The sequence below is a fragment of the Grammomys surdaster genome, unplaced genomic scaffold, assembly GCF_004785775.1.
Source record: "Grammomys surdaster isolate TR1022 unplaced genomic scaffold, NIH_TR_1.0 210, whole genome shotgun sequence".
NCBI lineage: Eukaryota > Metazoa > Chordata > Mammalia > Rodentia > Muridae > Grammomys > Grammomys surdaster.
In genome coordinates, this window is record NW_021604655.1 from 805,380 (window position 1) to 831,881 (window position 26,502).

At 45.0% G+C, this 26,502-nt stretch overlaps 1 protein-coding gene across 2 annotated transcripts; it reads left to right on the forward strand.

Moving 5' to 3' along the window:
- Window positions 1-885: 885 nt before the first annotated feature.
- On the forward strand, window positions 886-25,932 carry Angel1 (angel homolog 1). 2 transcript variants are annotated; one of them, XM_028771892.1, is made up of 10 exons: window positions 886-1,010; window positions 4,121-4,696; window positions 5,523-5,749; window positions 6,202-6,271; window positions 6,891-7,324; window positions 9,674-9,800; window positions 10,480-10,590; window positions 21,145-21,214; window positions 23,203-23,366; window positions 24,066-25,932. In XM_028771892.1, the coding sequence occupies exons 1-10, from the start codon at window positions 947-949 to the stop codon at window positions 24,224-24,226; spliced, it is 2,004 nt and encodes a 667-aa protein (XP_028627725.1). In that variant the 5' UTR covers window positions 886-946; the 3' UTR covers window positions 24,227-25,932. The 2 variants fall into 2 exon arrangements, with proteins under 2 accessions (XP_028627725.1, XP_028627726.1); XM_028771893.1 differs by lacking the exon at window positions 886-1,010 and adding an exon at window positions 1,317-1,362.
- Window positions 25,933-26,502: the final 570 nt, after the last annotated feature.

Sequence of the window (26,502 nt, forward strand, 5' to 3'; positions counted from 1 at the left end):
GGGGACCAAGTATTAAAGTGTTGGAGGCAGATGGGGACCATTTTATTCAAACTAACACACTGATTTAATATTAGGTACAACAGAGATACAGGGCAAACACATCACCAGTCAGACTTGGTTTCTGGTATTGAGGAATCTTTCCTTTGTTTCCAGTGGGCCACACCATTTTTACCTCATGACAAACAAGGCACCCACCATTCAGTCTTGATCCCTGATCTTGTGCAGTCCTCTCTCCCTCCCCTCCATTTCTCCCTCCCTTCTAATAGGACACTCTCTTTCCCCATAGCCCATTTGGAACAGGTGGAGTAAGAAAAATCATATGGGCTGGAAACAAGGGAAGACTCCATTTGTGACCTAGAATCTGAGCTGGGGAGAAGGAAAGGCAGAAGAGATGCGAGAATGAGGAAGAGCTTGCTCAGAAGGGCTAATTACAAAAGTTATGATCAGCAGGAGTGTTTGCGAAAAGTCCAGTCCTTTGTATTAGAGATACCAAAGGGATATGATGTTCTTGAGGTAGACCCCTAGTTTGTGGCAAAAATTGAGAACAGTGGTCTCTTAATGATACCTTAGAGACTCCTACTAGCCCCTTAATATTTTATTATTTATATTTATTTAAATGAACTTTTAAAGTTAGCATAGAGAGTAATGGGTTTCATGCTAGGCTGTTCTGTTGCCATAGAAGCTGGTGTCTTCTAACGCAGCCCCTCCCCTGCAACCCGCCCACTTCCTTCTTGTTCCCAATAAAGTTGTTGTTGAAGCGACGACCTGGGGCGGGGCCTGGGCGGTGAGGAGGTGGAGCCTAGGCGGTTCAAGGCAGAGCCTTGACAGTGTGGGGGCGGAGCCTTGACGGCGTGGGGCGGGGTCTCGGTGGCGCGGGGCGGGGCCGAACAGAGGAGACCGGTGTGCGGCAGTGTGGAGGGGCGGCGGCGCGGGCAGGCGGCCGGCCATGATCGCGTCCTGCCTATATTACCTGCTGCTGCCGGCCGCGCGCCTCTTCCGCTTCCTCTCAGGTACCGGCCTTGCGTCCTGATGGGCGGAAGCCGGGGTTGCCTCTATTGGGCTCCACGGGGCCCTAGGGCGGAGTGTCAGGCCTCACGACCGCGGTCCTCGGCTGGTGGCAAAGTGTCAGGCGGTCCGCGGGCCGTCCTGGCCCCACGAGGCTCGGGCTGGCTGGCGACTCTCGTGGGCAGCCCCTCCTCACGCTGTGGTCTGGTGACGTCGGGCCACGGTTAACGTGGACCAAGGGCTGGGGAAGGGGGCGTCCTCCTTGACTGTGGCGGTGGTCCTGGGGCAGGCTGAGACACTCCCGGGGGTCGGGAGCGGTGGCAACCCCGGACAGGCGAGGACCGGACTTCTCGGCGGGTAGAGTTAGGGAGGGATGTGCCTTTAGGCGGGTGGGCTCACTTTTCACGGTTTTTATTTTTATTTTTATTTTTATTTTTTACTGCGGCCAGTCATCTGCTGTCCTCTTTGAGCCAACTCTAGTTGAAAAATAGACACTCTCAGAAGCTCGAAGCGTTTAAAACCTCAGTTTTGGAGCAAGTGTTTAGAGAGAGTTGTGATAGGCTGATGCTTTAGTGAGGGAGTGGTTGTTACTTCTGCACAATCTGCCTTCGCTCTGCTTTTGAAATCCATAGGCTTTCACACAAGCCCAGTTTTTCTTTGTGGTCACACAGAATCCCCAGACTTTTTTTCCTGTAACTTAGGGACAGTACAGAGGAGGGTTTTCTTAGAAATAGGATGCCCAACTGCAGCCTGTGCTTTTTCTTTCTGGAACTACACTATCCAGGAGATTGGTTTTTGTAGTTTTATATCAAACAGATTTTTTTTTTTTACAGTGTTGCCGCTAGACTGGCATCTTCACCAGAGCAGGGCCTTGCCCATTTGTTCATGGTATCTTATGCTAACACAGGACTTGCTGGCAGTTGTGGGTCTCCAGAGGGTTCAGGAAGGCCTTGGGTGTCCATGTTTCTCAGGAATGGGAAGTCCTACAGAAGTACCCAGAGTACCCAGCATATTCCTTTAATTATGTGGCTATCTAGTGGCCACAATAGCAGTCTTACTGTTAGCTCATAGGTTTCCCAATTAGTAAAATTCTAGAGATTTTAGAGGAGCCCTCCAATCCACATGTGACAGTTAAATTAATTGTGTATATTTGGTATTTTGTAAAAACTTTGTTTAGTAAAACATCTCCACCAATATTATCTGCTAGATTTGAAAGTGAGGGGCTTTATGCCTATCAGAAAGCTCCTCTGGCATGTGTTATATGTTTCAAGGGCCAGAGAGTAAGTTCTTGACTAAATCCCAGAAACCCGGCCTGTTGGTTGAGAGCATTCTTGACATTTTAGAGCAGACCATTTCTTGTGAGTCTGTCCTGTGCATTGTAGAATGCTTGGTAGCACCCCAACAGGCATAGTTCCTCAGCAGCTCTGGAGATTGCCGTCCCCTGAGGGCAAAAATCTGCCTTTCTCACCTAGTTGAAAAATACTGATTTAATTTTTAAAATGTAATTTTTAAAAGATTTATTTATTGTTCTCTGTGTGCACAAAATATGTGTGTGTGGTAGTGGACTAGCCATGGCATGTGTGGGAAGTCAGGTCACCTTTGTGGATTTGGTTCCTTCATCCTTTGTGGCAAGTGCCTTTCCTCATTGAACAATCTTGCTGGCCCAGATTTACCACTAATTTAGAGAGACATAAATTAATATAGTTCACAAATTGCCAATAAAAGGAGTGTCGGGTGGTTGTGGGCTGTTACTGTGCACATGACATTTGTCCTGGGATGTAAATAAGTCCTCTGGTCTGGAGGGGAGGGGACTTTTCTGTCATCAAAATGGGACTTTGAAGCTCTAATTTTAGAGTGCCTGCTTTATTGCCTGTTGGCTGTCATCTGTGGATGCTGTAGCATAGATGACAGCTGTCTTATAACTGTCAGTTGCTGGTACCATCTAATTTGCAGCCTCTGGTGTGTTATGGAGCGAGAAAGCAGTGAGGTTTGTGAAAATGTTATGGGTGGCATGAACAGCCCTGGGAAGAAGTCTAGGGGTTCTGTTAAAAAGTTAGTTTTAAGACCGCCCACTTTAGTGGTGGTAGTATTTTTGGAATACTTTCTTTCTTTCTTTCTTTTTTTTTTTGTTTGTTTTTTGTTTTTTTGTTTTTTCGAGACAGGGTTTTTCTGTGTAGCCCTGGCTGTCCTGGAACTCACTCTGTAGACCAGGCTAGCCTCGAACTCTCGAACTCAGAAATCCGCCTGCCTCTGCCTCCCAAGTGCTGGGATTAAAGGCGTGCGCTACCACCGCCCGGCTTTGAATACTTTCATAGAGCGTATAGACCTAGAAAACTCTCAGGGGTTAACTAGTTCCAACGTCTCTGGTTCTCATCTTAAAGTCAAGAGTAAGTCGGTCTGAAGGAACATTGCTTAGAGTCAGTTTTGTTAATTTTGTTATAAGAGTACAATTCTTGGTATTATTTCACAATTGTTAGTTCTAATGTAACGTGGTTTTCAGGACTCGAGAGTTGATGTTAAGAGTTGAGTTTTCAGGGCTGGAGAAATGGCTCAGTAGTTAAGAGCACTGACTGTTTTTCTAGGGGACCCAGGTGTGTGATTGATTCCCAACCTCCACATGGTAGCATACCATACTCTGTAATTTGATGCCCAGGTGATCCAACAGCCTTCTCTGATCCCTGTAGGTATCAGGCACACACATGATACACAGACATACATGTAGACAGAACACTCCTATACATAAATTAAAATTTAAAAAGGAGTGTTTACCTCCAGGAAAAGAGATGAGGTTATATGTATCGATCTGTGTTCTAGATTATCTCTGGGATAATCTAGATAATCTCGGGATAATCTTTCATTCTTGCATTGAGATTTATCAGGTGCCTGCCTTGCAAATTGGTTACTTGTAAGCAATTACAACAGTGTCTGGCACATCACAAGCACTGCTGAGATGAGGTCCCTGGTATTAAGTGGGGAAGGTTGTGCAGGCAGTACAATGCTGAGCAAGGCAGAGATGATCATGGTTCACACGTGGCTTCTATTCCAGCTGCAGAATACTGTGGAATGAACGAGTTTGTTATCTTCTTATAACCTGATATTTTGGTTTCTTTTCTAGATGCTTTCTTTACATGTCGAAAAAATGCCCTTCTGGCGAAGAGCTCGTCCCCCCAGGTAGAGGGTAACTTTGCCATGGCCCCTCGGGGGCCTGACCAAGAGGAGTGTGAGGGCCTGCTGCAGCAGTGGCGAGAAGAAGGGTGGAACCAGGCACTCTCAACTGCAAGTGAGGGTCCTCTTGCAGATAAGGGACTAGCTGAAAGCAGTCTGGCACTCCTGATGGATAATTCTGGAGAACAGGATGCTGCCTCGGAGGACAAGTGGTCAAGCAGGCAACTGAGTGACCTTCGGGCAGCAGAGAACCTGGACCAGCCTTTCCCTGAGGTGCTAGGGGAAGAGCCTCTTGCTGAGGTTGAGGGTCCTTTGTGGGCAGCTGTTCCAGTACAGACAGGGCCCCAGTATGCAGACTGTGCTGTTCTCCCAATGGGTGCAATGGCTGCAGAACAATGGGAAGAGGACCCTGCAATGGTGGCCTGGAGCATAGCACCGGAGCCTATGCCCCAGGAAGAAACTTCCATGTGGCCCTTTGAAGGCCTGGAACAGCTGCAGCCTCCCCCAATGGAAATACCTTATCATGGTGAGTCTGACAGCCAGCATAGTGAGCCCGGGTTGCAGGTTATCCAGAAAAGAGCTTATAGTGTGAGTTCTGCTGTCACAATTCGTTTTTCTGAGACCTTTGCAGGCTCAGATATTGGCAGTATCTTAAATGTCATAAAGTATGTCCTCATGCATCTACAGAGGAAAAAGTCACAGTGAAGAGAGGCATGGGACATGTCTAATGTCTTGCAGTTAGGCAGTGAGAGAACTGAGGCTAAACCTCAGTTCTGATATTCACTCTACACTGTTGTTCTGCAGGTATGACATAGGGTTTTATGGAGGCAGGGGTACAGAGGTCTCGGGGCCTTCGCTCTGCCTTGGAGAATAACTCTGGTTTCATTTCCATCACATATATATATATATAGTCTTTGACGATGTGAAGAAAGGTCTATAGCTTAAATAGGTTTGAAATCTACTCAGATACCTCCCAGTATAACCAGAAAACAGGTACAGATATAGAAAGCACCCAGTGCTGAAATTACTCGAGACATGTCTTGAACTCCAGGAGACTATTAATGACACCCCATTGCATGATTCCCTGGAGACTCATGGTTATATCATATGTGGGAGCTTGTTAGACTCATAAATATTCTTGAGCATATGCTAGGAGATAGATAACCAGGGGATACAGTGAAGGACAGGCCAAGATTGTCTCTGGCCCTGAGGAGCTTACTGTCAGCTCTGAAAAAGGCCCTTAGATGGATGGGTGGCAGAGAAAGGAACCTCAGACATGACATGGTAACACTTGGTAGTAATGGCTTGGCGACTGCATGTCTTCTGGAACTCTTCTCTTGACCCCTTTGCAGAAATCCTGTGGCGAGAATGGGAGGATTTCTCCACACAGCCAGATGCTCAGGGTCTGGAGGCAGGAGATGGCCCTCAGTTCCAGTTTACTCTGATGTCGTATAATATCCTCGCCCAGGACCTGATGCAGCAGAGCTCAGAGCTCTACCTGCATTGCCATCCAGACATCCTCAACTGGAATTACCGCTTTGCCAACCTCATGCAGGAATTCCAGCATTGGGACCCGGATGTGAGTGAAGAGGGAGATGCGCCATCTTGCATAGGTGCAGACATAGGCTGTTCTCTGACACTCTGAGAGAATGAGTTCCTATTCCATAGCTATCCAGATGATGTCAATTGTGCCAGATGAGCTAAGATTAGCTTTGGCTCTGTAGATGACAGGTTGGAGCTTGCCTGCCCTGGAGTCAAGCATTTTGGGCAGATGCCAAGATGATTCTCCAGAGTGAACACTTTCCGGCACCCTTGTGCAGGGCTTCACAGGGTAGGGAAATCTAACATGCATGTCTGGCTGCCTCAAGCTTCAGTCTGGGCCTGTGCTTGCTGCTGCTGGTGGCTGTCTGTCTGGAAAGTCAGCCCTGTGGGAAGTTTCACTATGACCCTCAATCTGGTCTGGGGGGTCTGCTCCTAGGGTATATCGTTTCTGGACCTCTGGAGTGATTGGTTGCCTTGTCAATTCCCCAGATCCTATGTCTTCAGGAAGTCCAGGAAGACCATTACTGGGAGCAGCTGGAGCCCTCTCTTCGGATGATGGGTACTGCAGCTCCCCACAACATGTTTGCCAGCCCTTCCCTCCATCCCTGCTGAGTCCACCTCTTCTTTGTCTCCTAGTAAACCATCAGCCCTGCCTGTGGGCTAGTTCCTTTAGTGTGTGTGTGTGTGTGTGTGAGGAGGTAGAGTTCTAGGTTTTAAACCTTTGAAGTAACCAACTCCTTGAACTCCCCATTTTACAGATGAGAAACAGGCTCCAAAAGTTTATGTGACTTGCCCAAAACCCCCAAACTTCAAAGCTAGTAGGTTGTGGAGCCAGGACTTCTACTTATCTGATTCTAGATCTAAGGGATCAGGGACTGGGGAAGCCACTAGGTAACCTGGATTACAGGACCCCCATTTGGAGCCAGTTTTGCCCTGGACAACAAGCCTCTGTTCTTTCACGTTTATTGCTTGTACCTTTTCCTCTTCTTCCCCTTCTCATCCCTCAGGCTCTGGCTATAGTTGTAAGGGAATCTCTGCAGAACCACAGAGATGGCAAGGGCTCTCTCATGGGTTCCCAGGATCAGTGCCTTAGACTCAGACCCTTTGTGCTGCTGCAGTGGTTGGAAGGGATTCAGGCTTCCCTGATTCTGACCTGTCTCTATGGCATTTCCTTACAGGCTTCACCTGTTTTTACAAGAGGAGGACTGGGTGTAAAACAGATGGCTGTGCTGTGTGCTACAAGCCCACCAGGTTCCGTCTGCTCTGTGCCAGCCCTGTGGAGTACTTCCGGCCTGGGTTGGAGCTCCTCAATCGGGACAATGTGGGCTTAGTGTTGCTGCTGCAGCCGCTAGTGCCCGAAGGTCTGGGGCAAGTTTCAGTGGCTCCCCTGTGTGTGGCAAATACCCATGTCCTGTACAACCCACGTCGGGGTGATGTCAAGCTGGCCCAGATGGCCATTCTTCTGGCCGAGGTGGACAAGGTGGCCAGGTTATCAGATGGTAGCCACTGCCCTATCATCTTGTGTGGAGACCTGAATTCTGTCCCTGACTCACCTCTCTACAACTTCATCAGGGATGGCGAGCTCCAGTACAATGGGATGCCAGCCTGGAAGGTGAAGTGGGACAGCCACGGTGGGGTGGAAACATAGGCTCGGGAGAGGGCTGGGCATTGGTGTCAACTGCTGCTTGTATGGTGGGGACTGTCTGCCTCCCTCCTGTTGCTGCTGCTGCTGAATGGCTGTGTCCGCTCCTGGAGATGAGCGGCACACGAGTACCTCTGGTACACTGAACGTCTCCCCATTTTCTTCATGGCTTAATTTGCAGGCAATTCCTATGAGTTATTTAACAATTAAGACAAAATAAGAGAAAATACCCTTTTGTTACCCAAATACCCTGTGGTCCCACCCAGAGTAACGTGATGACTCTTCTGAATGTACAGCACTTCTCTCAAGTCATTCTCCATGCAGTTACAGTGGTATTTTTGCTGCCAAATACTATCCCAAGAAACTAAGGCAGAGAGATGCCAAATAATTTTGTTTAGGACATACAGTTGTGTGTGGGGGGTGCAAGAATTGTAGCCAGGCATCCTGGCCTCTGATACCATGCTGTGATCACCACAACAGGAGATATATAAATCTACCATATGTGCCTTATAAACACAGAACAGCACAGTACTGTATTTGTTTTGGGTTGTGTTTTTTTTCTTTCAGTCAATAATTTACATTGAATTTAATTTCTTATAGCTGCCAAACATTAGTAGCATAGATAGGTCATAGCTTTATTAGCTTGTATTGACTCTATCTTATGTTACTTAATCTTTTTGTTCCTGTTTTGTCTCTTCTGATCCACATTATTGTTTAATTTTTTGGCAAAACACAATGGAGCAGGGACACAAAATGACTGAACCATTATTGAGTACTTGGGCTTTTATTTCAATGAGCTTACTAAGTGCTGGTGATGTCCTGGTCGCCTAGAGCAGGTTGTTAGCCTGATCTAAAGGAGCTGTCTGCAAGGAGCTCAGGGGCAGGAGAATTTGCCAAGTGCCTACCAAATGACAGGCAGACGCTGTTAGCTGTTAAGGTCGGGCTGTGAGAACACTTGTTTTGAAACCAGCCTTGATGTCAAATCCCTGATCTGTTGCCTTGGGCAAGTTATGGAGCTTTCTCAGGCCCCCTCTGCTTCATCTGTATGCTGAGGGTATAGTGGGCCCAATGGTGGATACCTTAGGACCATATGAAATGATGCATGTGAGTGCCTTGTTCAAAGGGAACAGTCAGTAATTGCTAGTGGTTATTATTCATGTAAGGTTTTTGATTGTATATGGTATTAGTGTTCTTAGTAAATAATATTAACAAAGTAGACTAAATGACTTGTCCAAAGTCACAGCCTTTAAGTGGCCATTTATTCCTTTTTAAAATATTTATTTATATCCTTTACATCCCAGTATCAGCCCCACCTCTCCTCCCAGTATCCCCTCACACAGATCTTCCCCCTACTTCCCCCTCTTCTCCTCTGAGAAGGGATAGCCTCCCCCAGTCCCAACCCCAGCACATCAAGTCACTGCAGAACCAGGTGCCTCCTCTCCCACTGAGGCCAGACAAAGTGGTCCAGCTAGAGGAACGGGATCCACAGGCAGACAACAGACTCAGTCCCCGCTGCAGTTGTTCAGGGACCGGCATGAAGACCAAGCTGCACATCTGCTCCATATGTACAGGAGAGGGTCGTTAATCCTAAGTCTCTTACTTTGGATCGCATACTGAATGTCTATGCCCTTTGAGGGCGGGGTCTGGTGTCTATCACTAGTCTATCCCAGTGCCGTGCACACAGTTGGCTTCATATATTTGTTGTTAAATGAAATAAAGGGAATTTTGCTGCCCACATGGAGATGTGCAGATGACTGACATTGCTGGATGTTTCCCCTACACGCTCTGTCCATTCCCGGGCTGCTCATGACTTTGGCAGAGGATGGTGACATAGAAACGGTAAAGTGCTTGCTGCGTCTCCCATTTGGTTTTACCCTGTGTTTTCCCAATACCAGATTCAAGGAATTGACTTTGATCTAGAAGACGCCAAGTTGAGGATGACAGGATCAACCTGTGTGCATTACAAATTAAGATCTGCCGAGAGTTGGTCTCCCTTGTGCAGCACTGTGTACATTTTTCTGAGGTGAACCTCGGGCCACAGGCTGTACAGTTCCGTTTTCCTTGACTTGGTCCTCCCTCTCTGTTCACTGTTCTCTATCACATGGACATTTATGTGTTTTTAGTGAGAAAGTAAAGTTATAATTAGTTCCTTATTGTTGCCTTCCCTGGAGATTTTTACATGGCTTGCTTATTTCATGTGTACACTCTTGTCTGATTGTGTGTGTTTGTATTTGTTCAAATGTCCCAGATCATGAGTCATTTCCTTTTTCTATCTCGGCTTCCTCATGCCCACCTGGCTTTTTTTTTTTTTTTTGGTAGGTTTCTGGACAGGAAGACTTCTCTCATCAGCTTTACCAGAGGAAGCTGCAGGTCCCACTGTGGCCCAGCTCCCTGGGCATCACTGATTGCTGTCAATATGTCACCTCCTGTCATCCCAAGAGATCAGGTAAGCACAGTTTTTCTTCTTTGTGTTTTTTGTTTTGTCTCTTTGCCTGGGTGCTTGTATGTGCACCCTGTGTGTGCCTGGTGGCTGTACAGGCTAGAAGGAGGCCTCAGGTCCCTTGACACTTGTACTAACAGATGGTTGTGGGCAGTCATGTGGGTGCTGGGAACCAAACTTTGGCACTTTGCAAGAATAGCTGGTGCTTCTCAGACCAAGGCATCCTTCAGTGTTCGTGTAGCAGATTCTTTTTGTTGTTGTTGTTGTTATCTTTTGAGACAGGGACTCTCTACATAGATCTAGCTGTCCTGGAATCCACTATGTAGACCAGGCTGGCTTTGATCTCAGAGCACTTACCTCTGCCTCCCCAGTGCTGGGATTAAAGGCACCACCATGCTTGACTTGTATATCACATTGCTGATTTGTTGTGTCCTCTTGTTCATGTGGAGGGAAAGCTTGCTCTGAATAATGAGAGTGTAATCTTCTTGATGTTCTTAGCATGTTCCCCTGTTGTCCTCATTGTGCTCCATATGTCACCAAGTGAAATGGACAAATTCTAGTTGCAGCTGTTGGAACAATGTCCCTGTCCTCAGAGTCAGATTTCCTCTGTTGTTATGCTAGAATGTTCTAGGTACATGGGACTCTTTTGCCTTTCTTTTACCATATGGCATTTCCTGGTTTATAGAGAGACTAAAATATGGCCGAGACTTCCTACTACGATTCCGCTTCTGCGACCTCGCTTGTCAGCGACCAGTAGGACTGGTTCTCATGGAAGGAGTGACAGACACTAAGCCAGGTAACAGGAAGCCTGTTTTCTGGGCCTTTATCTTTCTTTACCCCTGACATTTATAAGTTCTTGTTTCCCAGGCCTCTCTCTTTCTCTTTCAAAAGCTTAGTCTATTTACGTGTGTGAATGAGTACCATGGGCATGCGGATGCAGGCAGAGGACTGAAGAGGGCATCAGATCCTCTGGAGCTGGAGTTACAGGTGGTCAGGAGCTGCCTAATGTGGGTGCTGGGAACTGATCTGGGTCCTCTTCAAGAGCAGCCAGTGCTTCTAACCACTGAGCCATCTCTCCATCCTGTTCCCAGTCTCTTCTAAATCTAATTCTTGACCAGCTTCTGATAATGCGTTAGAAGAAAGAAGGTAAGCAGAGTTCATGCTTGGATGTGTATTTTGCATCCAAGCATGGATGGAGCCTGGGTTCCTGCCAGCTCTGGGAGTTTGAGTAGCAGTTAACATTTTTAGGCTTAGCTGCTGATTCATAGCATGTGTTTAGCGTTTGCAGGGGAGAAGGGAGAAGGTGCATATATCACAGGGCTTTGAGATTTGTGAGGTGAAAGGGGCTCGATCACAAGGAAACTTTGCTCCCATGGAGAACTTCCAGATTGGATATGCAGAGTATCTTTGGTGGCTTCAACTTCTTGTCTCTGAAACCACTTTGAAGTAATAAGGAAGACGAGGAAAGCAAGCCAGAGGCAAACATTGTCTTGTCCAGCAGGGCATTAAACAGGGGTCCAGGGAGACCACCTGAAAAAGAAGATGGGGGAAACAGGCAAACACAAGGAACACAGCTTGTCTATAGGCTGATCAAATTTTTAGTTTTTCACACACAGGTTATATACACAAAAAGGCAGGATGTGGGGAAAGGGATGACACAGGAATGTGGGTGTTCAGGGGGAATACAGATTGTTCAGGGGGAGTACAGATATCTTCCAGAACAGAGTGTCAGCTGGGTGAAGGTTCAGGGGACAGACCACTATGACTCCGCCTATGATTCACTTGTCTTTATCTAAGTTGGTACTATCCACCAAGGTTACCTATCTTACAAGGCCTATGAGTAGCCAGGCTTGGCAGCCTTCTACCAAAGCTGTTTGTTTACAATAACTTCCAGCCATCTGTTTCAGTGTTTTTCCACAGAGACCCAAGACTTGGTGCTAGCAGGCATGTATGTCAGGCCTATTGCTGATTTTAGGCCTATGGCTGATTTTAGGCTTTCAATGTATAAGCAGGGCTGCTCCCGACAAAACATTTTTTCCAAAACCATATCTGAAGCTGTGAGGTGCAGTGAGTTTGTAATGGATACAAGGGGAGATGGGCTAGCAGGGCCTGGGGAAATATGGGGAGTCTTACCTATGGGGCTGTATCGATCTCAGACTGAACACTGTGCATTTCCCCAAGGAGAGGCACACCTTTTGAGGGACCGCAAATCTCTTGTTTTTTTTCACCAAGAGTAGAATGTGATAGAAAAGCTTGTGGTTGATTTTGCTCCTGAAAGGCAATGAGTGGAGAAGTATGCAGGAGTCAGGCCATGTTTTCAGTACACAGCCTGTTCAAGTGTCTAAGGCAATGTGTGGAGAAGTATGCAGGAGTCAGGCCATGTTTTCAGTACACAGCCTGTTCAAGTGTCTAAGGGGTAAAGGCAATTCTTTCAGAGCTGCAGCGCCCTCTGGCTCTAGAGAAATGAAGACTGAAATGCTCCATGCACAGCTCTATGTTAAAAGCAAAGTTCTTATTATTTAGAACACTTGCAGAATGTTTTCCTTTATATAAACTTCAGATAAATAGCTGGCATAGAATAATGTAGCTATCTTAAAGCTGACCTTGCTCAAAGTAATACCATGGAATCTATACAAAAATATACAAAGAAATAGAAAACCAGAAGGCAGGTAGCCGTGCTTTAGAACAGAAAGATAAGTAAGAGTGCTTCAAAGCTAAGCACTGGAGTATATGGAGATTCTGATTATTTCTTCATGACTAGAAAGATGAATGATCCCTAGCTGGGGAGCTGTTGGCAGCTGACAGCAAGCCCTGGGAGAGGGAGAGTGTTTTCTTTCTGGATGTGGCCCCTGTGAGACTGCCCAGGATCCAGTAGATGGCGGTAGACTCAGGCACATAGTGGCAGCACTAAGTGGATCCAATAGGTTTTACAAAAAGAACTCACCTAACTGGGAGAGATTAGTGATCTCAATGCATGTGGCATTGGAAGAGAGGGGAAGCTGGGTGGCCTTGATCAACACACACACATTGTATGGTCATACAAAGTTCTCAAACAGAAGAAGTGATTATAAAATACAGCAAAAAGCCAAACACTTGTCTTTATAAAGTTGGTTCTGGCACATAACAAGACATCAGAAGATGAAAACTAAGCTCTGGAGCACAGAATAGAAGTGGAAAGCTGAGGTGTGCTCAGTAGTGAGGCATTTCCTAGGAACAGGGCCTTGGAGGAGATGCTCTGGATGTCTCAGGGAGGCCAGCAGCTCAGCTCAGAATTTTAAGATTACAAAATCCCAAAGTAAAGCAATAATAGCCCCACATGGATAACTATATTAAGAATAAATTATCTTAACATGTAAATTCTGTGCTTGAATGAAACATAAAACAATGCTTATTGCATTTAATTGCAAACAAAATTAGACCAAGACCTTTCACCTACACACTGACAACCAAGTAGAACCGGGTATGGTAGTGTGCTGAGGAGGCTGAGGGGGAAGAAGACAACAAGGCCGTTCAGCCTAAGCTACAAAACAAGATCTTGGGTCAGAAAAAGGTTTATAATGGGAATGATTCACTAACAGTACAAAATAATGGTAATGTTTTGACATTTGAGATTGAACCTGAGTAAGCACACATGTGTACCACATGCTCTGTGCTTGCTCCTGGGCTCAGTGCCTTCCACCCAGGGCTGAACAGGCTGCTGTTGAATCCCATTAGAGACTCTGAATCTGAAAAGCTTGTATCACTTTAGACCAGAAATGAAAAGTGCAAATGGTTTTCTAGAAAATGTTTAAATATGTTAAAACAGATATAATTTCTGGTTTAATACAAGAATTTTCCAGTCTTAACTATATATCAAAGCATGGCAACTTGTCTGTGACACTGACTTTAGTGGTCACCCCTTATGTATACTCTAACCTAGAATTTCCTTCCGAGTACTTGCTTGGTTGGCTACTTCCGGGGAGGAAGGTGTTGCAGCTTTATAGAGATAGCTGTGCTGCATGTGAGGCATGAGTCCTGTTTAACTACCAGAGCAGTGTTGTTTGTACACAGCGTGCATGCATGGGAGTGTAATCGGAAACATTCCTTACAGTTTTACTGAAAAGCCAGGTGTAGTGGCACACATCTTTAATCCCAGCCCTTGGGAGGCAGAGGCAGGAGGATCTCTATGAGTTTGAGGACCGCTTGGTCTACATAACAAGTTCCAAGACAGCCAGGGCTAATATAGACAGACTGCTTCAAAACCCAACCCAACCCAACCCCAACCCCAACCCCAACCCCAACCCCAACCCCACCCAAAAAGAAAACAAAAAACCCAAAAACCTCCAAGAACAAAAAAAGAACAACCCCCCTCCCAACCCCAATATTGCTGAGAAGAAGAAAGGAAGAAAGACTGAGGTGTAGCTCAGTAGCACAGTGCTCATCTAGCATGTGCAAGACTCTGGGTCCAATCTCCAGCACCACCAAGAAAAACAGATAAACACACAAACAGCCTGCGGGCTACTGTACTTTGCCTTGTATATTGTAGTGACTAAGGGAGCAACTCAAGGTGAAGATTTAATGTTAGAATGTTGGCATTCCAAGTAATATCACATTATTAACCACAGTTTGACTCATGAGGCAGAGTTTTAATTCATGGTTCACAGTCTGCAATACAAGGTACTTTGTTTAAAACAGAAGAAAAGTATTCAACATCTAGCACTGTGAAGAATACTCAAACCAAAGCCACTGCAGCTCCCCACACAGCATTTTGCCTAAAGAAGCTTCAGAGGCATGCCTGTTAGAGTGATGGACAAGATAGGAACACCTACTATTATGTTGGAATACAACCACCAACAAAAAGAGAAGTGGAAAATCAAAGGGTAAGAAAAGAGGTTTAGACTGGTTCTTGTTAATAATACCTCTCTGTAATTGGTCAAGAGAATCAACTAAGACCAATAGCATTAAAATTAAAATAGATTTTAAAAAAAGTAAGTAAATAGAAAGTAGGTAGCTATAAAATGAGTATGTTGCAGTTAGTAATAGTCTCGTATAAATGTTCTTTCTTTGTTAAAAGATATAATGAGGACAAGACCCTACTTGTAGGAGGAACAACAACAAAATAAATGATAGGAGAAATATAAAATAGAGATTTCCTTTCATCTGACTTACCAATTTTTGGCCAAAGTTGTTTATAATAGTTCTTTATCCTTTTAATTAAAAGCATTCATTTAGGGGCTAGAGAGATGGCTCAGCAGTTAAGAACACTGGCTGCTCTTTGAGAAGTCCCGAGTTCAATTCCCAGCAACCTAAATGGTGGCTCACAACCATCTGTGATGGGATCTGATGCCCTCTTTTGGTGTGTGAAGAAAGTGACAATGTATTCACATACATAAAATAAACAAAATCTTAAAAAAAAAAACCCAACTTATTTAGATGAAATTCATACATTATAAAATATACTTGTCTAAAGTTCACTGGCTCTTAGTGTATTTCAGAGTTGGTGTAGCCGTCTCCACTATAATTTAGAACAGTTTGTTTTTGCCCCCTGACACACGTCTTACTGGGGACCAAGCCCAGGGAGCACCTTGTGTTTGCTAAGCAAGCACTCTGTCCCTGAGCTAAAAATTCTGAATGTTAATTGTAGAACATTTTTATCATCACCTAAAGAACTTTTACACACATTGGTAGTCAGTTTCCATTCATCTTCCCCATGCCAAAAATCGAAGGGCTATAGATGTGTAAATTCATGGACTCTTAACGTTTTCAAATATTTTTCATACTATAAAGTATGATTTTATTCTTTCTTCTCCCCCAACTCCTTCCAGATCTTCCTCAACTTCCTAACCACCAACTTCATGTTACTTTCTTTAAAAAATGGCAAGAAACAAATTTAAAAAAAAAAGAAAAAGAAAGAGAAGAAAAGAAACCCATAAGATCAAAATGAAAGAAAAAGTGAACAAAAACCATGGAGTCCCCTTTGTGTTGCCCGGCTATGCCTGGGCATGGCCCTAGAATGTGGTTGACACTGCACTGGGGAAAACTGATTTTCCCTTCCCACCAGGAAGTTTCAGTTGCAAATAGCTTCTCCATTAGGGGTGGGACTACTTTGTGTCCTTTCCCCCTCTCAGTGCTGGGGTTTTTGACCTGTGTAGGTCCTGGATGTGCAGTCACAGCCTCTGTGAGTTCACATGTACCTCAGTTCTGCTGAGTCTGGAGGACAGTGTTTCCTTGGAGTCGCTCACCACCTCTGGCTCTTGTAATCCTTCTGTCTCCTCTTCATAGATCCGGAGCCTTGAGAGGAGGGGTTTGATGAAGACCATCCCATTTAGGACTGAGTGCTCCAAAGTCTCTCACTCTGTACATACTGTCTCGTCACCGTCGCACACGTGTGTTATCCCGGTCTACTGCAAGAAGAAGCTTCCCTATGAGGCTGAGTGGTGCTCCTGTCCCACTCAGGGTCATTGTTTCCAGGGCTACCCATTTACTTACAAATTTCATTTTTTAAACAAACTGTTCTAAATACATACACAATAACATTCCATTGTGTAAATGTATTCATTTTCATTATATATTCATGAACATCTAGGCTGTTTCTAGTCTCTGGCTTTATAAATAGAGCAGCAGTGAACATGGACGAGGAAGTATCTCTTTAGTAAGATGAGAGTCCCTTGGGTGGCACCTGTGAGTGGTGTAGCTGAATTGTGGGGTCCTGGCTTTAGTCATGAAGCTTTGGGTTTCTTTCCATTTAGGATGGTGTTGGCTGGGAGCTTGTTCTACATTGATTTATTATGTTGAGGTGTGTCCCTGGTACCCCTTGTCTTTCCCATACTTTTATCATAAAGGAATGTTGGATTTTTGTCAGGTGACTTTTCTGCACCTACTGAGTTGAACATGAGATTCTTGCTTTTAAGCCTGTTTATGAGGTGGATTACATTTATTGAGCTGTCTCATGTATGTATAAATGAATATATTACATTTATATGTTGAGCTGTCCCTTCATCTTTGAGATGAAGCCAACCTAATCATGGTGGATAATCTTTTTGATTGTTCTTGATTCAGTTTGCAAGGATTTTATGGAGAACTTTTACAAGTATTTCATAAGAGATGTGGTCTGTAATTGTCTTTTTGTTGTTAAGTCTTTTGTGTTTTTGGTATCAAGGTAATAGTAGCTTCATAAAAAGAATTAGGCAATGTTCCTTCAGTTTCTGTTTTGCAGAATAACTTGAGGAATATTAGTGTTCTTCTTTGAAGATCTGGTAGAATTCTGTGCTAATTCTTCTGGCCCTGGGCTTACTTTGGTTCAGAAACTTTTAATTACTGCTTCTATTTCACCAGTATCTTTAAATTGTTTGTTTCATTTACTTATGACTTACTTTGGGAGGTCCTAAATATCAAGACATTTGCTGAGTGTGATGGTGTTTATCTTTAATTCCAGCAGAGCTAGGCAGAGCTCTGTGAGCCAGGCCAGCCAGGGCTACATAGTGAAACCTTATCTCAAAAGTATTTTTGTAGTTGATTTTAGGTTTTCTCATTTGGAATATAGATTTTTAAAAAGTATGCCCTCATAATTCTCTGAATTCCTCAGTGCAGGTTATCATACATGTCTTCCTTTCCATTTCTTACTAATTTGGAGAGTGTGTGTATGTGTGTGTGTATGTGTGAGTGTATGTGTGAGTGAGAGAGAGGAGGAGAGAGTGAGTGTGTGTATATGTGTGTGTGAGAGAGAAGGAGAGAAAGAGAGGGAGGGAAAGGAAGAGGGAGGGAGAGAAAGTGAGTGTGTATGTGTGTGTGTGCGTGTGTTTTGAAACAGGGTTTCTCTGTGTAGCCCTGGCTGTCCTGGAACCTGCTCTGTACTAAGAGAACCTCCTGCCTCTGCCTCCCTAATCCTAAGACTAAAGGCTTGCATCATCACACCCAGTGTTAATTTGGATCTCATCTGTGTCTTTCAGTTAATTTAGCTACAAGTTTGCCAGTCCTGTTGACCTTTTTCAAAACCCAACTCTTTGTTTCATTGATTCTTTTTTTTGTTTGTTTCTATTTCGTTGATTTCACTCATGTGTTGTTGTTGTTGATATTGTTGCTGTTATTATTATTTATTATTATTATTATTATTTTGGTTTTTCCAGACAGGGTTTCTCTGTGTAGCCCTGGCTGTCCTGGAACTCATTCTGTAGACCATTCTGGCCTCGAACTCAGAAATCCGCCTGCCTCTGCCTCCCAAGTGCTGGGATTAAAGGCGTGCGCCACCACTGCCCAGCATCGTGTGTAATTATTAATATGAGGTTTTTCAGGTTATTTAACATAGGCTATGAGCTTGCCTCTTAGACACACCTTTGTTGTGTCCCACAGGTTTGGTTATGTTGTATTTCCTTCATTCAATTGTAAAAAGTTTAAAATTTTCTTCGTGATTTCTGTTTTGACCCAATTTTCATTGAGTAGAGAGTTTGTATACTGTCTGCTGTCTCTATTGTGTTGATATCCAGCTTAGTCCATAGTGGTGAGATAGGACACAGGGTGTTATTTCAATTTTTTAAATGTCTGTTGAGACTTGATTTGTGTCTTAATATGTGGTGCGTTTTGGAGAAAGTTCCATTGGCTACTGAGAAAGTATATTCTTTAGTGTTTGGGTGGAATGTCTATAGACGTCTGCTAGTCCATTTGATTTATGATATTATTGAACTCTAGCATTTTTCTGTTTAATTTTTGTTTGGATAACCTGTGTATTGCTGAGAGTGGGTTATTGGTGTTAATCATGATCATGGCATTAGGTTCAGTATGTGACTTCAGCTGTATTAGTGTTTCTTTTATGAACTTGGGTGCCCGTGTGTTTGGCACATAAATGTCTAGACCTGCATATAGTCTTGGTGGATTTTTTCCTTTGATGAGTATGTTCTGTCCTATCATACCTCTTCTGATTAGTTTTGTCTGATATTAAATTAGATACACTTTCTTACTTTTTGGGTCAATTTGCTTGGATTACTTTTTTCCATCCTTTTACCCAGAGATGATTGATATCTGTCCTCAGTGGTAAGGTGTATTTCTTGGATACAGCAAAAAGATGTTTCCTGTTTTCTAATCTAGTCTGTTTGCTTAAGTTGTTGGGATATATCATGTGATCTCAGTATACAATCATATTTATAGCTTTCTGGATTTATATTTTATTGCATTTTCTGGATTTTTTTTTTTTTTAAAGAATCATTTTTTTTTCTGTTTGTTCTCTTTTTTTTTTTTACTTTCTTTTTTTAAGATTTATTTATTTATTTTATTTATGAGTACACTGTCGCTGTCTTCGGACACACCAGAATAGGGCATCCAATCTCATTACGGATGGTTGTGAGCCACCATGTGGTTGCTGGGATTTGAACTCAGGACCTCTGGAAGAGCAGTCAGTGCTCTTAACCGCTGAGCCATCTCTCCAGCCCCTTTCTGGATTTTATTGTATTCATAAGGGATGTTAGTCTTTAGTTTTCTTTGTGATATACTTATATATATGAGAATAACAGTACTATTAATCAGTTTATAGAATGAACTGGAAAATATCATCTCTAAATTTGAATGCAAAAGATTTATATGAATTCTGCTAGGCAGTAGTGGCACATGCCTTTAATCCCAGCACTCAGGAGGCAGAGGCAGGCTGATCTCTGAATTCGAGGTCAATCTGTCTATAGAGGGAGTTCTAGGACAGCCAGGAATACACAGAGAAACCCTGTCTCAAAAACAAAACCAAACCAAAGCCAAACCAAAACCAAAAAAAGGATTTAGATGAACTCTTAGTGAAATGTCTGGTAGAGTTCCCCAGTGAAGCCATCCAAAGTCTGGGCTCTCCTTGCTGATTCAGTCTCTTTATTTGTTAAAGGCCTAATCAGATTTGTTGTTTAAGTTTGTGTTAGCTTGTGTCTTCTATGTTTTTTTCACTTTATGTAAATTATATATTCTTAATTTTTTCATTTATTTGCTTTTTGTTTGTTTGTTTTGAGATAGAGTTTCTCTGTGTAGCCCCTGTCTAGGAACTCACTCTGTAGAACAGGCTGGCCTTGAACTTAGATCCATCTCCTTCTGTCTCCTGAGTGCTGGAATTAAAGTCATGTGTCCTTTGTTTACTTTTTTGAGACAGAGTTTCACTGTAGCTGTAGCTGGCCTGGTGCTAGCTAACTAGACCAGGCTGTCTACATATCTTTGATAGTTTCACTGTCATAAAGCATACGGAGGTTAGAGACAATTTGTGGGAGTCCGTTCTGTGGGTTCCTGGGATGATCTCTGGTTGTCAGGCTTGGTAGTAAGTGCCATTACCCACTGAGCCACCTCCCTGTAATTTATTTGCATAGTTTACAGTGTTAGCATATAGATTTTCCCTATAGATTATGAATAATGAATTACTTCACTGCCCCCACACTACCTTTTCTTTTTGATTTTAAGTTCTGGGCTCTGTACTTTATATATTGAGGCCCAGCTGAGGCCCTCTTCCATTCTTGAGTTTAGTAATTTGATTGCTAAGACTTTGTCAGTGTTAACCCTTGTTATCTTATTAATATCAGCAAGTGTGTGGGCTAGTTGTCACCTAAACAAAAGCTAGGATCATCTGGGATGTGGGAACCTCAATTGAGAAAAAGTCCCCATCCTGTAGGAGGCCTGGGGGCAGGGGCATGTATTTTCTTGGTTAATAGTAGGTGTGGGTAGGCCCAGCCTATTGTGGGTGGTGCTACCCCTGGGAAGGTGGTCCTGGATTGTGTAGACAGCAGGCTGAGCAAACCAGTAAGCAGCCTCTGCTTCAGTTCCTGCTTGTAGGTTCCTGAGTCCCTGCCCTGACTTCCCTAAGTGATGTATGCAATCCAGAACCCCTACCTTCCACAGGTTGCTGTACATTCTGGTATGTGTCACAGCAACAGAAACTGGACTAGGATAGTGAGATAGTGAATGTAGTAATATTGCTTGTTTTTTCTGATGTTGGCATTTGTATTTTTCTTTAAGAATGCATATACAACGTAGACATGTATATGAACATGTGTTTCTATATATGTACTACACAATGGATGGTGTGTGATAGAAAATTTCTAGAGGAAAGTGTAAGAATTTGATAGCACTGGTTCTTCTGTACAAGAAAAATGAAAGGCAGGGGGAGAGTGGGAGGGACTCTTGACTGATTTTCTTTATTTTGATTTTTGAACTCTGACTGTATGAGCTATGTAAAAACTGCAGAGTGTTAGGGACCTTGGCTTTCTAGCTCATTTCCCCTCACGACTGTTACTCTTTCCTTCCCTCCTACTTCTGGAGCAGTGCAGCCAGGGTCTGAGAAGGATCTGAAGGTGAAAGGCTCTTTCTCTGCTGTACTGTCTATGGAAAACAAAACCTTTTCTTCTCTGGCTTCCTACAGATCGACCTGCTGGTTGGGCCGAGTGTATCTTTGAGGAAGAGATATCTGAACTTGAGCCTGTCTTCCCCAGGTAACCTTGTTTGCAGTTTCTATCTGAGCATGAGAGAGCACTGGCAGTACTGAGGCTGACCGGGAATACTTTTTGCTAAGCTCTGTCTTCCATGATAAGCGTATAGAGGGGATGCATACATACAAAAGCCAAGGGGATGGTTTTGCCGGTGAAAGGCCTGTGTAGCCTTTCTTGGAGGGAGAAAGCCTCCCAGCAAACTTGCTGGCCCACAGATGAGACTCTGGTGTTCTTTGTCAGGAGAATGGACAGGAGGATGAGGAGTGTCAGGGTCTCAGCATTCGTCTGTCTGTTTCTAGGCTGAGGTCAGCCGAGATCACCAGCCTCTTAGTATGGGAAGGGATTTGCTGCAACTGAGTAATGTATTGATTTTCCTGTTGTGTGATAAAATACTCTGATAAAAGCACATAAAGGAGAAAGGGTTTGTTATACAGATAGCAAAGTCATAGCAAAGGACAAGGCTTTGCTTCCTTTCTCCTTTTTGTTAAGTCCAAGACTGACCTCTGCCCATGGAAGGGAGCTGTTCACATTGGTCTTCCTGTCTCAGTCTATGTAATTCCTCAAAGGCAGACCTAGGGGTGATTCTAAGATCCTGTCAGGTTGACAACATTAACCATGGCAACTCTCACCCTCGTCACCAGGACAACTAACTGCATCACTTCTAAGCCACCTCTTTGTTCCCTATGTCCCCATAGGTTCATGACAGGTACATAAGGCAAATGTATTCAGCCCAACCTCACAGCCTAAGCCCCTACAGTCTAACAATTCCAACACTATTTAAAAGTGTAAGTGACAAGTCTCCCTGAGACTCGGGAAAGTGTAAGCAAGCCCCTATATAGTAAAAAGAAGTTGGATGTGGAGGCATACATCTTTAATCACAGCACTTAAAATCAGTCTGGTCTACATAATGAGTTCTAGGCCAGCCAGGGCTACATAGTCTCAAAACAACAAAAACAAAACAAAAAAAACCTAAAAACAAAGGTAAAGCAAAACAAAATCCAAACAACAACACAACAAAAGAAGTTATGTATTTCCAACAGAGAATGACACAGAGTAAACACTACCCTTCCAAAAAACCAGGACCCAGCAGGGAAAACACTAACTGCAGCTCCACATTGGCATCTGGGGCTTGTGATAGAATCATCTGGATTCCAAAAGACTCAGGTAGCACCACTTCTCTGCAGCACACATCATTTCTCCCTGGGGCCAGTTCTGCTCCATGCACCCGGCTTTCCTCGGTGGACACACCATAGTCATGGCATCTCCAATAGCCTGGTATCATAGTCACTGCTTTGTTGCTGAGATGGAATACCATGGCCAAGGCAGATTTAAAAAGAAGCATTTAATTGGGGGTTGCTTACACTTTCAGAGAGTGAGTTCATGGCCATCATGGCAGGGAGCATGGTGGAAGACATGCACAGTGATGGAGCAGTAGCTGAGATCGGAGGGGAGAGAGGAGACAGAGAGATAGACAGACATGTAGACACAGACACACAGACGGGAGGGGCAAGAGGGAGAGAGAGAGAGAGAGAGAGAGAGGAGAGAGAGAGAGAGAGAGAGAGAGAGAGAGAGAGAGAGAGAGAGAGAGACTTTGACTAGGCCTGTGGGCCTATTGTGGGCTTTTGAAACGTCAAAACCCACCCTCAGTTACACACCACCTCCAAGAAGGCTACACCTCCTAACTCCTAATCCTTCTCAAACTGGGGACCAAGTATTCAAACATGAGCCTATGGGGGGCATTCTCATTCCAAGTACCACACCTGGGGTCTCCATGGAAACTCAGACTTTATCTCCACAACCTTACACAGCCTTGAAGAACTTCCTTCACAGGAACTATAACCACTGCTGTTCATTGCAGATGGTGTCAGCTGCATCTGAAACCATCATTAGAGATTATCCTTTAAAAAATGTTCATGAAACCCACAGAGAAATTGGCCTGTGGAAACTGTAATGTGTTTTGTTAGCTGACTTCTTACCTTCTGTCCTTGTAGGACAATAGGCACCATCCAGCACTGCCTCCACTTGACCTCAGTCTATACCCATTTCCTGCCCCAGCATGGCCGCCCAGAGGTCACGACGATGCCCTTAGGTCTTGGGATGACAGTGGATTACATTTTTTTCTCAGCTGAATCCTGTGAGAATGAGAACAGAACTGGTAAGCCCATTGAGTCAGGGGTTTCTAGAAGCCACCCCAGGGTGCCTGGGGATAGTTGATGGTAGGTTGCATTTTGGTGGCTTGGCTTGGGTCCAGGAGCCTGAACATCACAGAAGCAGACGCCGTACCAGCTTTGTGCTCATTCTTTATGCAGGCTACCTACCTTACTTGTTGTTCTTTTCCTGAAATGTCACGGTTGGGGCAGGGACATTATTCCTATATCCATCATAGAGGTAAAAGTGTAGCACTAGACATAATTAGACTTGTCTAAGGGCAGAAGTTGGGAAGGGACTTGATACTGTTAGACCCTGTTCTGTCTTGCCAATAGTCATGATGAGCAGCTCACTAGCCCCATGCCTAGTTTGCTTATTATTTTAGAATGTTTGAATTAATTGCCTATGTTTAGAATCATTTTATATAAGGAATCTATATTTCTGTACCTCTTGAAACAATAAGAAACCTTGGAATGTTAGGCACAGGACCTACCGGTGTCCCATTTATCCCTGTGTCCCTGTCCCTGTCTTCATTCACTGATGTTATCACAAGGAAGCCTTCTAGTCAGAACACCAGGTGGGGTGTGAGTGTGTGTGTCTGTGTGTGTGGTTTCTGTGTCTGTAGACCATTTAATTTAAAGTGAAAGTTCTACCATGCAGATGGCTAGTGGCTACTGTACCTACTGGCTTCTGCTTTGTGTCCCAGATCACAGGCTGGATCGAGATGGAACTCTCAAGCTCCTGGGCCGCCTCTCCCTCCTCTCTGAAGAGATTCTCTGGGCTGCCAATGGCTTACCCAACCCCTTCTACTCTTCAGACCATCTCTGCTTGCTTGCCAGCTTTGGCATGGAAGTCGCTGCCCCATGAGGGCCCCCAGGGAAAGAGCTCACTGGACCGACGACTGCAAATGCCCCGTGCTGTGGAAACTTACATCCCTTCCCTCATTCCCTCCTGCCCGTGGTTGACTTTCTCCAGGCCTGTCCATGTTCTCGGCCTGTGGTCCCTACCCTGCCCCAACCTCTTCCTAATCCTGTGCCACATGCTAGGTGGCCTGGGGAGAGGTGGAGAGCATTCCTCTTTCTTCCATGTACCCAGCGCCCCCTCCCCCCATTGATTTTTAATGACCAGGGTTGCGGGAGTTATTGATCTCATTGGTTATTCGTTTCAGGCCATTTCTTGGTGGCACCCTCTGACCCAACCTTCCCCTTCCTTACATGACCTCTGGGCTCTGGCATGCACATGCAAGGTGTGTGTAAAGCATGAGTCCCCTTGGGGTGGGACTGCCCAGCACAGCCAAGCCTGCCTCTGCCTAGTCTATGTGCTACCATGAGATGCTGGGCTAGCAACAGGCAAGAGCATGACATAGTAGCCGTGTGCTGTTAGCAGGCAGCAGGTGTGGGGCCTTTTCTCACTGTCAGTCATCTAGCCATCCTGGGCACACTTATTTCTGGAGACAAATTGGCCCACAGCCTGGAGCAGCAGCTCAGGGATACCCTATACCCCAGATCTCCTCACTAACTTCCTTGAGGAAGGCGGGTTGATGCCTTGTGCGGGGTTCACTGGGCTGGCACAGTGCTGGGAAGCTTTAAGGCATTTTAAGGATGAGGAGACTGAACCTTCAGGGAACTGTTGTCTCACCAGACTCTGAAGAACTAGGTAAGAGTTGGAGTCCCAGTAGAAAGAGCAGGAGGTTCTACAGTAGCCTTAGCCAGCACTGGGGCCCCAGAGGGCTTGATCTCTGACCTCTGTGCACCTAAGATAGTTTGTTTTCTTCTTCTCACCCCCCACACCCCTCTCTTGTCCCCTCCCAATTTCTCTCTGGAGAAGCCTGGTGTTGAGCTCAGGCCAAAACATCTCAACAGAAGCCTGGCTTTGGGCAAACTAGGTCTAAGAACTCAAGGTGGCGGTGCTTGCCCATTTGCTCTGCCTTTCCTCCCAAAACATGGGCTCCCCTAACCTACTGAAAACCTCTGTAGCCCAAACCGTGTCACCTGCATGCCTTATTCACTGCTGGAGTACAGCCTAGGTCAGAGCCTCCACATAGCTTTCAGAATATCTGCTGGCCCAGAGACGAGGGAATTGACTGAGGCTATGGTTAGGCATGGTGGAGCAGAAGTTATATTCTTCCCTTGATTTGAAAGCCAAGACCTGGCTGGAATGCTCTGCTGCAGACTCAGCTTCCCGTGCTCAGGGCTGGGGGCCGCCTTTTCCTGTGTGTGTGTATTTTTAAGTTTTGTTTTCTGGGTACTGGACATCTGCCTGTCTGAGCCCCAGGCCCATCTGTCCACAGCCCACTTTCACCGTCGCTCTCTGGGCACCTCCTGAGATGGTTCCACAACCATCCCTGTTGGTTCTCAGAACAAGGGCCAATGATTATTCCCTCTGCCAGGAAATGCAGGCTCAACTGCTGAAGGAGGTGGAGGGCCAGAGCTTGATGGTTTATCTTTTCCTTGTTTCTCCTTTGTTTCTGTTTTAGAAATGAAGTGTGGGGGTTTAAATGGCATTTAAACTGCACCCTGGAGCCAGCAGCACCAGGCAACGTTTTTCCAAATAAAGGCTTATCATGCCCCCTATGTTGTTGGTCTTATTATTAAGACTCTGAAAAGCATGGGGTTTGAGAGAGAGCTGGAGAATGTGGTGGGCGAAGAAAGGGTCTGAGGAACTTTGGTCCTGAGGGTGGGGCCTCAGGATCTAAATGGAGAACAGACATTTTTGTCATCTGTCTCTGTTGTCTTCCCTGTGCTCTGAAGCTTGGGAGGACAGGGATTAAGTGAAGTCCCCTGCCCCGCCCTTCGCAGGGTGCAGCTGCCTTCTCTGTCCCCATGTGAGAAAAGAAGGGCTCTAATTTAGCTGCTTTTTGCTCTTATTCCATCTGCTGCCTTGTGTCTCTGTAGAGTTTTACAGATGGGTTGGTGTGGAAAGTGGGGTGTTGCCGGTCAAAGCAGTGGCAGCCCCGTGAGGCGTGACGTGTGTGGCAGATGCCTCTTGCCAGGATCTATTTCTGATCATCCCTCGTCGTCGAGCCAGGGCTGAGCTGTGGGCCATCTGTTGTTAGAACACTTCTCCTTGCTGTGCCTAACTGCTATTACTTAGGTCCTTCTCTGGTCTCCGTCTGCAGTATACAAAGCCAAAGCCAAGCGAGA